Source organism: Gadus morhua, chromosome 2 (assembly GCF_902167405.1).
Source record: "Gadus morhua chromosome 2, gadMor3.0, whole genome shotgun sequence".
NCBI lineage: Eukaryota > Metazoa > Chordata > Actinopteri > Gadiformes > Gadidae > Gadus > Gadus morhua.
In genome coordinates this window covers 10940695-10954625 of record NC_044049.1, presented here as the reverse complement: position 1 = coordinate 10954625, position 13931 = coordinate 10940695, and the positions used below count along the sequence as shown (strand labels likewise).

Here is a 13931-nt window from a genome sequence, read left to right as displayed (position 1 = left end):
ACCTCGACTCTGCATAGCTACCCAGCCCCTTCCGGCCACCATTGTATGTTGTACGTCCTGGCACTTAATGTACGCACTTATTGTACGCACTTATTCATAGTACTTAATTGTGTAACATCTGCAATAGCTGCTAGCATTGCTGTACACGGGGAACGGGTTAGCCTAGCGATTGTTAGTACTTGCACTTGGCTCTATGAACATCTTTACTGTACTGACAGCGATATATTGTTTCACTTCTTATGACAAATGTACTTATTGCAAGTCGCTTCGGATAAAAGTGTCTGCTAAATGCCCTAAATGTAAACGTAAATGTAAAATTGTGAAACATGCCGTCTCACAGACACTTTTTTTTTTAATTAGGGGTGGCTTTATTGCTGTTCAGGCATAGGTGTCTTCACTTTTTACTTGAGTCGTGAGTCCATATATGAATTAGTATTTTAATACATTATTATTATATTAATTATCCTTTTATGTCAAGATTTCGAGATCCATATACTTAACATCACTTCTGTCATCTGATAGATTTAACAATTTTTTGCATGAAATAGTAATAATTTTAGTTTTGGGGTAGGCTTCTACTCCTTTATGGTTTTCCCTGCAGTACGACTTTAAGCAGGACATAAATGTCGAATACATAATACCAACATTTGACAACTGGGGGCACTAAACAAATCCTCCATGTGGTACATCAGATATCTCAACATTATCATTGTGGTACCAAAGCAGGTGGAGGCTGGGTTTGTGGTGGGCCAAAGCCATCACAGCCCACTTTACATTGAGTGTGTGGGAGGAGAAAGGTCTTAAATGTGTGCTTGACTGGACCAAGTCTGCCATCAATTAATAACGTGGCACAAGACTAGAGGGTCCTTCGTCCCCTACAATCATTTGTTTTAGGGTTTGGCTTTCCTTTTAAATACCTCCAATAGCTCTTTTAACGGGGGGCCCTGGAAATGGATACTCTGCTTCCAGTTCCTTGAGCTCTCCTTGCCGCCCAGCTTCTCAAACTCTATGGGTGTGTACCACTCGTTGTTGCTCCGGATGCACGGCTCCCCTGAAACCACAGACAGTCATAAGGTAAAAACTGCTTGAAGGTGGAAAATAGGTTTAAAAAATAAACTACAACTTAACTTTGCATTTCTTTTAGGGATGCACCGAAATGAAAATTCTTGGCCAAAACCGAAACCGAATATACTGAAACAGTTGGCCGAAGGCCGAAGCCGAATACCGAATGTGTCTTTTAATGTTTTTCATTCATTTTGCTTTAATTTTTCACCATTGCATAAATCTAACAATTAAATGTCCTTTATAAACTTTTTTGTCTTGCTTTTCTATAAAAAAAATCGATTACAAAATTGATACAAAATATTAATTTAATACTGAACGTTTTCTAACATTCCAGCAGACATTATTAAGTATTTAAGAACAATGTACCTTTTTACTTTTAACTCCTTTTTACTCCTTCGGCCAAAACCGAACATTACGTTTTGGGCCATTTTCGTCCGAACTTGTTCGGTGGCCGAATATTCGGTGCATCCCTAATTTCTTTGTTTTTCAAACCCCTGTAAACTGCGTTTAAATCTCTGGTCAAGCCCACTCTGTTTAACCTGAAGAGACAAATAAGAACCCCATCTTGTTTGGTTTTTCCATTTCCTCCAGTTGGTTACTGTTTCCAGTGTAACCAATGTCTTTTCATTTTTTAATGTTATAGATTTTTTTATTTTCAAATGCAATACCTGGTTTGATTTTCAACATTTCCAATGAAAACCATAATAATTAATCTTTATTGTTAATAATACAGAAAGTTGACTCATGAATCCCCTAAAACAAGGAGGAAAACAGTCTTTTACTCCTTTATGGCTAATTTTGTAGTCTTATTAGTTCATTAACTCAAACACCACACTGAAAACTTCAAGACTAGTTCCTTCACATAAATAACAAAACATAAATTCCATTGCTGTGTTTCTGGACACAACTTTGTATAAACTAAACCCTTGGAACAGGAATAAAATGATCACACATTCCAGCCCCTAATCAGGCTGTTACCGGCTCACCTTTTGCCAGTTTGTCGCGGTCGAGCGTCCCCTGCTTGTCACCACAGGTAACAGGCAGATGGTGCCTGTACTTATCCAACGTCCAAATCTCCGCATTTTCCCCGTTCGGCAGAGAGCCTAGGCTCAGGATTATAACAAAAACCATATTAATTCATATTATTCAGGGTGAAAAAATATGACAAATTCAATGATACATAATAATGTACCACCGTCTTTCTCTTAAAGTGGTACTTTATAGCAAAGCGACAAACCTGACTGCATGAAACACATCATTTCAGTCAATAACAGTGGCGGTGGGTCAATAGAGGGCGCTTGCTAACTTTTTGCTGTCTATCAAGCAGAGACAGCTTTTCATTGGCGCAAGAAAATTCGCCCTCGGGTCGCGCCAGTATGCGCCCCAGGCCAATGGTATCGCTTTTCTTTTTTGTTATCACCACATGATTGGACACTTCAGCGAATCTATCAAATAGGCTACCTCCCTCAGCAGCATTCGCGCAACACAACTACATGTAGAGAAGAGATAGATCGCTAACTAGCAGAGAGTTGTAAGCACGTTCCACCCTTTTCAGTGGAGGAATTGGACTCCCCAAGCAATGTTATACTTAAAAGGAGCAAATAAGTTACATATCAATTTAGCCCACGGCATGCGTTAGTGGCGCCGCACAGAAAATTGATACATTTGCTTCAGAAAACTTTGTTTTTGTGTGTATATGCAAACTCGAGTTTGCCTGTCTTAGAAATGACAATGCAATAAATACAATAAATACAGAGTGCTAATAAAATTAAAATAGGGACAAAAACCAGACAAACAGAACCAACATCATGATGGGTGATGGATACACACATATATACGTGTACATATATCAGTAACGGGGACGCTGGCGAGTCTAACGCCGCTCTGTATGGCTTGTTTTTATTCAGTATTTCCGATATTTCTCACGATTGCATTGAACATTTTGCCGTTTTTTTTTTGGTCTTTAGTAGTTTAGCTAAGTCTGCTAGTTATATATAGTCACTTTTCGCTATTGTCAGTGCGCCAGTTTTCTTTATTTCTACGTGTTTTTACGTGAGGTCGTACAGTTGGTGGACGCTGTTGCCTTTTGAACGCTGTTGCTGCTGCTGCTCACCGGAACGTCATTTTTGAACATTATTTTTTCGCGATTTTCTTTTTCTTTCTAGTCTTTTAACTTTTTCATCAGTTTTCTTTTGCTTACTTTCAACACCTTCTGTCTGAAACCCTTCTGGACCTCGGATCGGACTACAAAGTTAAGTTAAGTAATTGCGTCAGTTTTCTTGATTTATTTATTTATTTCTGAACGTTAAACGTCTGCGTGTTTTGTTTTGTGTTTTGTGCATGGAGTCGTGCAGCTGTTGGTGGATGACACCTGCTGGCCGGCTAGACTGCTGATAACCCCCGGCGCCGGCGCCGTCCAACTGGCTTCCCCGTCTCCAGCGTAGCTACAACCGGCTTTCTCCACTCCTCTGCCTCCGCTGTGCTGGCTCTGTGGCTTCACCATAATCGCCTGGATCTACCGCTGGCTTCTTCCGACTTCACAACCTGTGGATTTTAACCTGTTCCTCTGGATTGCGCTATGTTTGACTCTCACGTAACGAGCGCATCTCTGCCGCTCAGTTACTCGGTAACGGAGATGTTACGTCTACGGATCTTCTCAAGGACCCAACCACCTCAGCTTGCATCCCACCAGGACATTCTCAAACGACCAAAATACATCCACCGAGGCTCTGGACGGAATTTTCAGTACACTCACACCAGCAACAAAAACATCCGCTCCTTCTGGTCCACTGGGCCCCGCCCCCTTCCTCGCACAGCCCGTACGGTCAGTCCCGTCAATCACAGTGTCCTGTCCCCTCTGCTCAAAGCAACCTGCTACACTCCACTCACCTGTCTGAAACTCTGTCTGCTGAACACCAGATCCCTCAGTAATAAGGCCCTTTTGATAAATGACTTTATTGTTGACCAGAGCCTAGACATTCTCTGCCTCACTGAGACCTGGCAACAACCAAATGACTTCTCCCATCTAAATGAAGCTGTCCCACCAGGTTTTTCTTTTATTAGCAAACCCCGGGTTAATGGGAGGGGGGGTGGCCTCGCTCTCCTCCATCGTGATAACATCAAAGTCACCACTGTCACAGTCCCCCTTCACTCCTCCTTTGAATGTCTAGCTGTAAAACTCTCCGGCCCCAAACCCACTATCATTGTCACCATTTACAGACCACCAAAACCCTCCGCCGTTTTCCTCAATGAATTCTCATCACTACTTACATCTGTATGTGCAATGTCCCCCACTGTTATCCTCCTTGGTGATTTCAACATCCACATTGACAACCCATCCTGTACTTTTGCTAATGACTTCACATCACTTCTGGACTGTCTTGGCATCACACAACATGTCAACCTCCCAACCCATAACAAAGGTCACATTCTGGATTTAATCTGCTGCACTGACATCACTCCCACTAACCTTGATGTCATTGATTTCCCCATCTCCGACCACAAAGCTATACTTTTTGACATTCATACCCAACTACACAAAACCAAGGAACAACGGACCATCTCCTTCAGAAACATCAAACTTATCAACACCACAGACCTCTCCACCATGATCAGCTCCTACCCCAACCCTCCCCCAGCTTCCTCCCTGACTGACCTGGTGACTCACTACAATAACTGCCTCTCCTCCTCCCTCACCACCCTGGCCCCCCTGAAACCCGCTCAGTCTCATTCACCCACACTGCTCCCTGGTTCACTCCTCATCTGCGCCAGCTCAAAGCCACTGGTCGTCGACTGGAGCGACTCTACAATAAGACTCAACTCACTGTACACCGCCAAATGTATTCGGACCACCTCCATCACTACAAGAATGCCCTCACCACTGCCAAAACCTCATACTACTCCAACCTCATCAACACTGGTACAGGCAACAGCAGAGTCCTCTTCTCAACAGTCAACCACTTACTTCAGCCTCCTAAATCTCTCCCTCCAGATATTTCCACCACCCAATGCACTGCGTTCCTTGACTTCTTCAGCTCTAAAATCAACACCATTCACCAACAACTGGCCTCATCTCGCACCCCCTCTGATGACCCACCCTGGATGATCACCTCTGGCCAACCTCTCATCAGCTCCCTCTCTGACTTCACCCTAGTAACAGAACAGACCGTCTCAGAACTCATCCGCAAAGCCAAAACCACCACCTGTCAGCTCGATCCTCTTCCCACCTCCCTTGTCAAAGCATGTCTTCCGTCCATCTCCCCCATGATCACCAACATAATTAACTCCTCCCTCACTACTGGTACTGTACCCCTCACTCTCAAGCTGGCTGCCATCACTCCCATCCTGAAAAAACCTGGTGCTGACCCATCTGACCTTAACCATTACCGGCCCATCTCCAATCTCCCTTTCATCTCCAAAACACTTGAAAGGGTGGTTGCCGCACAACTACAGTCCCACCTCGACATTAACAATCTCCACGAACCGTTCCAATCTGGCTTCCGTCCAAAACACAGCACTGAAACAGCCCTAGTCAAAATCACCAACGACCTCCTCCTTGCAGCCGACTCTGGATTACTCACCATTCTCATCCTCCTCGATCTCAGCGCAGCATTCGACACCATCTCCCACCCTCTGCTCCTGGACCGCCTAGCTGGTATTGGGATCACTGGTGCTGCACTCTCCTGGTTTACATCCTACCTCACCGGCCGTCAACAATTTGTTCAACTAAGCAACCACAAGTCTGGGTGTTCAGGTGTCTCACTGGGTGTCCCCCAGGGGTCAGTCTTGGGTCCACTCCTCTTCACCACTTACCTCCTCCCGCTGGGCACACTCCTCCGTCACCATGGTGTCCATTTTCACTGCTACGCTGACGACACACAGGTCTACATCTCCACCAAACCCACCGCTGCCATCCCCCCCACCTCCCTCATCACGTGCCTGGAAGAGATCCGGAGCTGGTTGAGCAGGAACTTCCTGAAACTCAATGGAAACAAGACCGAGGCCCTGCTCATCGGATCCAAATCCACCCTCACTAAATCACAACACACCCCAGCTCCACTCATAATTATCGATGGATTCCCAGTACCCTTCTCCTCCAAAGTCAAGAGCCTCGGTGTCATCCTGGACAACACCCTCTCATTCGCACCCCATATTCACAACATCACCCGGACTGCATTCTTCCACCTCCGCAACATCGCCAGACTCCGCCCATCACTGACCCAATCCAGCACTGAAATCCTAGTTCACTCATTTGTCACATCACGCATAGACTACTGCAACGCCCTCCTCACCGGACTCCCCACCAAACTCATCAACACACTGCAGATCATTCAGAACTCAGCCGCCCGGATCATCACCCGCACCAAATCATCTGACCACATCACCCCTGTCCTCATTCAACTTCACTGGCTCCCAGTACACTACCGTATCCAATACAAAACCCTACTCCTCACCTACAAAGCTCTCCACAACCTAGCCCCCAGTTATCTCTGTGACCTCCTCCAAGAATACACTCCCTCCCGCTCCCTCCGCTCAACCTCTGCTGGACTACTATGTATCCCCACATCACGACTCACTACAATGGGTGCCCGGTCATTCAGCTGTTCAGCACCCAGGCTCTGGAACTCCCTCCCCCCACACATAAAACAATCAGACACCATTACAACCTTCAAGTCACAACTCAAAACTCACCTGTTCAAACTCGCACACAACGTCTAACTGATCACTGTTTTGATTGTTTTTTTTGTTTTGTTTTGTCTTGTTTTTGTTTTATTTATTTCTTATTGCTTATGTTTATTTATTTTTACACAATGTCTTGTTTTTTAAATAATGTATGATGACTATATGCTCTGTAAGGTGACCTTGGGTGTCTTGAAAGGCGCCTCTAAATTAAATGTATTATTATTATTATTATTATATACTAGGGATGGGCGTGAGGAATCGAGTACTCGAGTACTCCTCGCTACAAATGAACTCTAGTTCACCGTCATGCAGGCTGTGTACAGTAAAATAAATTGCAATCTGTTTTCAGCGCATGTAGGCCTATCAGCCTAAGCCCACGTTGACATAATTTTGATGTTGAATGTGTATGGCGCAGTTGTTGAAATAAACAGATTGATTTCAAACAAATCATTAAAGATGAATGGAACTGAAAATTGAAGTTTAGTTGATGTAACAGATGTATTTTCTGCCTTCTCATTGGTACAATTACTAAAAATGACTGAACTTACTAAAAGGGATACAATTGTTCGATGAAAGTGTTGTTTAAGTTACAGGGCGCCGCCATGTTGGATTTCGACAATCAGCTACGTCATTGGCATGGTAACCTACTCCAACTCTGTGGCTCTAGCAGCCGTAGCAGGCAATGAGTCAGACTCCGAGGCTCGCTGAAATTGCTACGGAAAAGCAAACAACCAGGTCTACAGGAGGATCATACTGCATTCCCCCTGGCTGCAGTAATGAATTATATAGGGCCAAGGCAGCTGGGGTAATCATAGATTTCCACAGGTTACCTTTGAATAGGAAACCAGCCCCTGTCATGACAATCTCCACAAGCTAGCACTCCGACCATTAAGTGTATAAACTATTACTCAGACGATATCACAGATCTGTTTCCAAGCTGCGCCGATTGCTGATGCAGAGGGAGTTACACTCAAAGAAGTAGTTTCATAGTAAGATGTATCTGTGCAATATCCATCAACATCCACGAGAAAGTAAACCTCCAACATCCACCTAAAGTAAACACCCGCTCATCCGCGGGGGTTTTCTTCATAAAAAAACAGATTTCCGATTTTAATCGATTTACATAAAAAGGCATTATGGCAAGCCCTGCCATTGTAAACAGTGTAACCTGTAACATAACATGAAATGTAAAATATATAAAATATAAATTAAATATTTCTGTAAACATAAAATATTACTAATGATAAGAGGCAGTTCTGATAAAGTGCCCACATAACATTCAAACTTTCAACATGTGTTCATAAATATACATTGTTTTGCAAACGGTAATTACCGTAAAAAAGGGAATAGTAACGGGAGAAGAAAGAGAAAAACACACACACAGCTCTTTCCTTCACTCGTCTGTATTGAATGAGGAAGAGGAGCGAGATGGACCGCCGTGTGTGATATCTATTGGTGCGTACGTGGACCGGGCACAATCACACCCCCCCCCCCATCCACAGCAGGGTTCTGACCATCGAAGAGACTTACGAAGAGAGTCTTGTAGCTGCTTCAGAGTGGGGTACTGGGTCATGATGAATTCCTTGAAGACGCAGATCCAGAACAACCTGATGTCCAAGGGTCGCTCTGTCTCGATCCAGTTCAGAAGTTCATATACGTTGTCCTGCATTACTTCCTTGCTCTTTATACGGATCATCTCCTGGAGATGGGAGGAAGAAAAGTTTTTCATTAACATCGAGGGGTATGAAATTGAGGTAACAGATTTTCGTGGACGTTTGCGATGTTATATTCATATAAAATAAAATAGAGGAAGCACTAAAATAACATAAAAAGTGGTGTGTCCTATTCTCAGGGTTAAGTTCTACAATTGGATACTGGTTTGGAGTCACTGGGTGTCATGGCATGGAAGCTATAGAAAGAAATATGATAATTCCTGCATATTAATATTCATATAAAATAGAGATGAAGCACTAAAATAACATAAAAAGTGGTGTGTCCTATTCTCAGGGTTTATTTCTACAATTGGATACTGGTTTGGAGTCACTGGGTCACATGGCATGGAAGCTATTGAAAGAAATATGATCATTCCTGCATATTAATATTAATATAAAATAGAGGAAGCATTAAAATAACATAAAAAGTGGTGTGTCCTATTCTCAGGGTTTAGTTCTACAATTGGATACTGGTTTGGAGTCACTGGGTCACATGGCATTGAAGCTATTGAAAGAAATATGATAATTCCTGCATATAAATATTCATATAAAATAGAGATGAAGCACTAAAATAACATAAAAAGTGGTGTGTCCTATTCTCAGGGTTTAGTTCTACAATTCGATACTGGTTTGGAGTCACTGGGTCACATGGCATGGAAGCTATTGGAAAAACTTAAAGTGGAAAGGAAGCAATCAAATAAACAGATGTCTATAGCACTAGTTAAATATTTCAATATACCATAAATACAAATAAAGTCGGAAATATGAACCATTATTCAGAATAAAGCACAAACAAGTTGCATAAATTATAATGTTTTCAGCCTGTGCGCCGCCATCTCTGTTTTCAGAATACGATGACGTCACGGGAATGGTTGGTAACATTCTATGTTGTTTACATAGCGGCTCATAGCCTCACTAGCCGCGTTTACATGGCACATCTGATCCGCATAGATTTCTATGCGGCATAGATCTGTTCCTAAAATGTGTTCCGAATGTACTGTATACATGGCAGTAACAAAAGTGTCCGTTATGTCTCTCGCGCACACCTGACACAACTCTGGACCGGCGGTGACATAATGGATGTCTTATCACTATCGGGGATTTTAAATTTGATTTTAATGAAAGCACAGCAGGAGAGAGCTTTTCTCTGCCTGCTGCTTCAATTAAGAAGGAGGAGGACAGCGCAGCAACGTATTATTATATATTAACCCTAAGCTCCGCCGCAAACATGAGGAATTTGGATGCGAGTCCGCAGCCAAGACTGGTGGGAGAGAGTGGTCTTACGGGAATTTAGTGACCAGGAATCCTCGAAGGTCCAATTGCGAACTACTGCAGATGCCATCTCTAAAGTTAAGAAGTATTTTAACGTTCAGCCTACAAAAGTACAAGTAGTAGCCTACTCATTTACAGTTATCTCGGACGCACGCGGACACTACGATACGCAAACACGTCATTAATAAACACCCATGTCCCGTCGCTTAGCAACCGGACACGCTTACCGGACTACTTTTACGGAGTGATAACAAAGACGTGAATCAGGCAATAAATCCACTTTCCTTGACAGCGGTGAAGTTTGGTGTGCTTAAAAGTACCGACGGAGCTCAGTGGACCAATTGCGAACTACTGCGGCTGCTCTAAGTTAAACCCCAATCTATTCGGAATAAGAGTACATGGCGATTAAAACGGACTACACCACCTCTTCTACTCGGCATAGAATCTATGCCGAACAGATAATTGTATTCCGAATGAGGCGTATACATGATCATTTTCTGTTCCGCATAGAAATCTATGCGGAACAGATGTGTCCATGTAAACGCGGCTACTGGAGGTGATAATAACTGACATCTCCCGGCTCTGCCCGTCCACAGGATGTTGTTTACAGCTATGAAAAGTAGTACACGGGTGCAGCAGCTGGGCTACCACGCTGTCTTACAGTTCGTTCATTTCATGATACATGTAATTGTCGTGCCATTTGGGTGTGCACATGAATATGCGAAAATAGTGCAACCGACGGTGTTTGCAAATGGATTATTTCCGAAATCAATGGATTATTTTGGCGATGGATTAGAAATGATCAAGAGCATGGAGCGAGTCTGCAAACAAGACAATCTTCAAACAGTGAGTGTACTAATTTCTCTGTTTCTCTAGTACTAGAAGCTAAGTTTAACTCTCGTTCCTCTGCCTGGCAAGCGCGTTTCTGCACTCTTTCTCTGCGCATAAGAGCAGCGCCCGGGTCCGATTTGACAGGTCTGTCCGTGTCTCCAGCACTATAGCCACTATAATTAAAAATTGTTGGCACAGCATCTGGCTTCAGCCGATTGGTGGGACAGCAAAAGCTCCCTCTTCAATGTAATCAGCCTCTATAAAGTGGTCGCTACATACTCTCTGCCATCATCCCATTCGGGGGCTGAGGCGTTTCAATGCAGCTAACCATTTTTGGAGCAGTTTAGGCTTCCTGACAGGAATGACATGGCAATGAACTATTTTACCACTCTCTTTTACCCGATAATATTTGTTTGAACATCCAGGGGCAATACAAAATGACCCCCCTGTTCTTCTTCCAAGATTTGACATGTTTATTTGAAAGCGCTAACCATTTTGATGACGTAGCGCCTGCATTTTTAAAACATGGCCGCGCCCTAGTTGCGAAAGTCGTTATCAACATTTCATTTTCCAGTGAAACGACTTGAATTTCAGGTTTAATGAAAATCCATGTATTCTCAAAAATGAAAAAGCAACCAAAAAATGGTCACAGTTCTCATTGCTTCATTTCCACTTTAAGTATTTTGTATTTATATATTACGTGAAGTAATTTATTGACGGTCCCTAAATCAGTTTCCAGCGATTCACCGCGAGGCTCTGCGCGGTGTGCTAACCGTTCTCCTGCAGCTATTGCCGGGCAAATCTCCGTGACGTCGCGGCTGGAACTGGACTGAATATCCGTCGAATATCCAACCTAAAACTAACTTCACCGCGGTGGGTTGTGGACTAAATAAATATATATGTCATGAAGATTGATTTGAGGCAAGCAAACTAATGGACAAAAAAATAACTGGGGATAACAAATAAGGATCGGAGCCTAAAATCGATAATATCTCTGTCTCTGTCTAACATTCAGATGAGTGGTGTAGGCGGCCATACTTGGCAAGATCGGTCGTGCAAATGCTCATGTGCAAATGGCGGCGCTCCAGAAAACGTGACGTAGATGAACCGGATGAATATGGAGCAGAACATAGTGGGTCATATGTCAACGTTTTTTGTATGCATTTTATTCATTAGTAAGCTACATGGATATGCCATCTTTCAGAACCTTTTATTACCAATAAAAGAGTGCATCCTCATTGTTTGATTTTGGTCGTAGGTGTTGTTGCTGATGCTGAGTTGCCACTGAAATCAGTGGGTCAGTGGGTGGGATCGTTCGTCAAGATGGCGGTGCAAAGCTACAGTGACGTCACGTGAACCAAACGAATATTTACGTATTGTAACTCTAGATTCTATGAGTATAGGCGCAGCCTTTTAAGTGTCGGCCTCGTTGTCCTTTAAATAGCTAAAGAAAATCTGTTTATTGGGCGCAGAACGTCCGCCTGCGCTCGCCTATATATGCAAGCTGCGGACGTCGTTGAGGTCCGCGGACGTAATTGAGGTCCACGCTGTTGCAGGGCGGGGATTTCAAAAACATTTTTTTACCGCCTTAAAAGGCTGCGCCTATACTCATAGAATCTAGAGTTACAATACGTAACTATGCTCACACTCATGGCTCTTTGATCCGAGATACTTTTAGTCTCACCTGAAATTTCTCCTCAAGAATGAGCTCGTGGTCCCGCAGTTGCTTTAAAAGTGATTGTGGCTTATCCATGCAAGACATTTCTGTCTTACTGCGCCTGAAAAACCCTTGAAGTTGGCGGTCGTCAAGTGTATCCAAAGGGTTCATTTTGATAGTTCCGTCTGCAATTCCGTCTGTAGTTACAAATATGATAACCATGTGACACGTATAGTCTCAAGTAGACGTCTACGTAGGCTATGTACTTACAAACTCACAACAACAAGCAACCTGCGAAAATATGACGGAAAATCCAATTCAATTGCTTACGGACTGAAACACAACTGGTGCTAAACGATTCATTTCCTTACGCAGTGATGTTTCGAAAGTGAAACTTGGAGGCGTGGTTTATTCAGAAGCAGCTAGGGGGCACCCTTGCGTAGGCTACACACACAGTAGTATATATTTACATGGCTATAATTGCTCCCTGACAAGGATGTGAGCTATGGTTTGATCAGACAGACGCGTGTGTGTTTGTGTCTTCGGTTTTTGTTGAGTGGATCTTTGTGTGTGTGTGTGTGTGTGTGTGTGTGTGTGTGTGTGTGTGTGTGTGTGTGTGTGTGTGTGTGTGTGTGTGTGTGTGTGTGTGTGTGTGTGTGTGTGTGTGTGTGTGTTGGAATTCTAAATAAAAAATATATGTTTGGAACTGATTTTAAAATACTTGCGATATTTCTTAATAATACTGTGTGATTTTAAAGTAAACAGAAATTAGTTTTGAAGATAAATGTCATGGGTCACGGGTCGGGTCGGGAACCAATGGCTCGCGAGCATGTCTGGGTCATTGTAAAAGACGATGATTACCGTGCATTCCAGGCTGCGTGGCACGCTATTCCCCTACAGCAGCGGTCGGGAACCTATGGCTCGCGAGCCATATATGGCTCTTCAGGTGACGGCATATGGCTCCCAGACAATTTTGAGTGGAAAAAAAAAAAAAAAAATTCTAAAAAAAAAAAAAATGTTTGGAACTGATTTTAAAATACTTGCGATATTTCTTAATAATACTGTGTGATTTTAAAGTAAACAGAAATTAGTTTTGAAGATAAATGTCATGGGTCACGGGTCGGGTCGGGAACCATGGGTCATTGTAAAGGTGAAAATTAGCAATTAGCAACAAAAACAATACAACACATTTATCAGATAGCCAACCAGTTTATCCGCTTAAACCCTTGTAACGGAAAAGATGGCGAAAAGAAAATCGGCCTGACATGCATCCCCGGGGTCTCTATTGGAGACTTTGAGCTGGAAGTTGCGGACCTGAAGGCATCAGACATGTGGACGAGTAAGTTCAAGACACTTAATGGGGAGTTGGAAAGTCTTGCGCGACAGCGAGCAGAGCTGGCGAGGGAACACAAGTGGACAGAAATTAAAAATCTTCAACCTGAAGACCAGCTGATTCTTAAAACTTGGAACGAGCTTCCTGTGACATACCACACAATGCAGCGTGTGAGTATTGCCGTATTGACCATGTTTGGCTCTACATATGCATGTGAGCAGTCATTCTCGCATATGAGGAACATTAAGAGCAACCTACGCTCACGTTTAACTGATGGAGGCCTCAACGCCTGCATGAAGCTCAACCTCACCACGTATGAACCAGACTACAAGACCATCAGCAAAACCATGCAACACCAGAAGTCGCATTAAAAGTAAGA

General features: G+C 43.3%; 1 protein-coding gene across 4 annotated transcripts in view; it reads right to left on the bottom strand.

Moving 5' to 3' along the window:
- Positions 1-12608, bottom strand: part of LOC115558983 (nuclear body protein SP140) — a 43604-nt gene extending 30996 nt beyond the window's left edge. For 3 of the 4 annotated variants that reach the window (XM_030377561.1, XM_030377577.1, XM_030377584.1), the window contains exons 1-4: positions 12247-12608; positions 8278-8446; positions 2052-2168; positions 918-1051 (exon numbers count right to left, since the gene is read on the bottom strand). In XM_030377561.1, the coding sequence (XP_030233421.1) occupies positions 918-1051; positions 2052-2168; positions 8278-8446; positions 12247-12441 (615 nt within the window). In that variant the 5' untranslated portion in view covers positions 12442-12608. The remainder of the gene's footprint in view (positions 1-917; positions 1052-2051; positions 2169-8277; positions 8447-12246) is intronic. The other variant, XM_030377568.1, reaches the window with a different exon arrangement.
- Positions 12609-13931: the final 1323 nt, after the last annotated feature.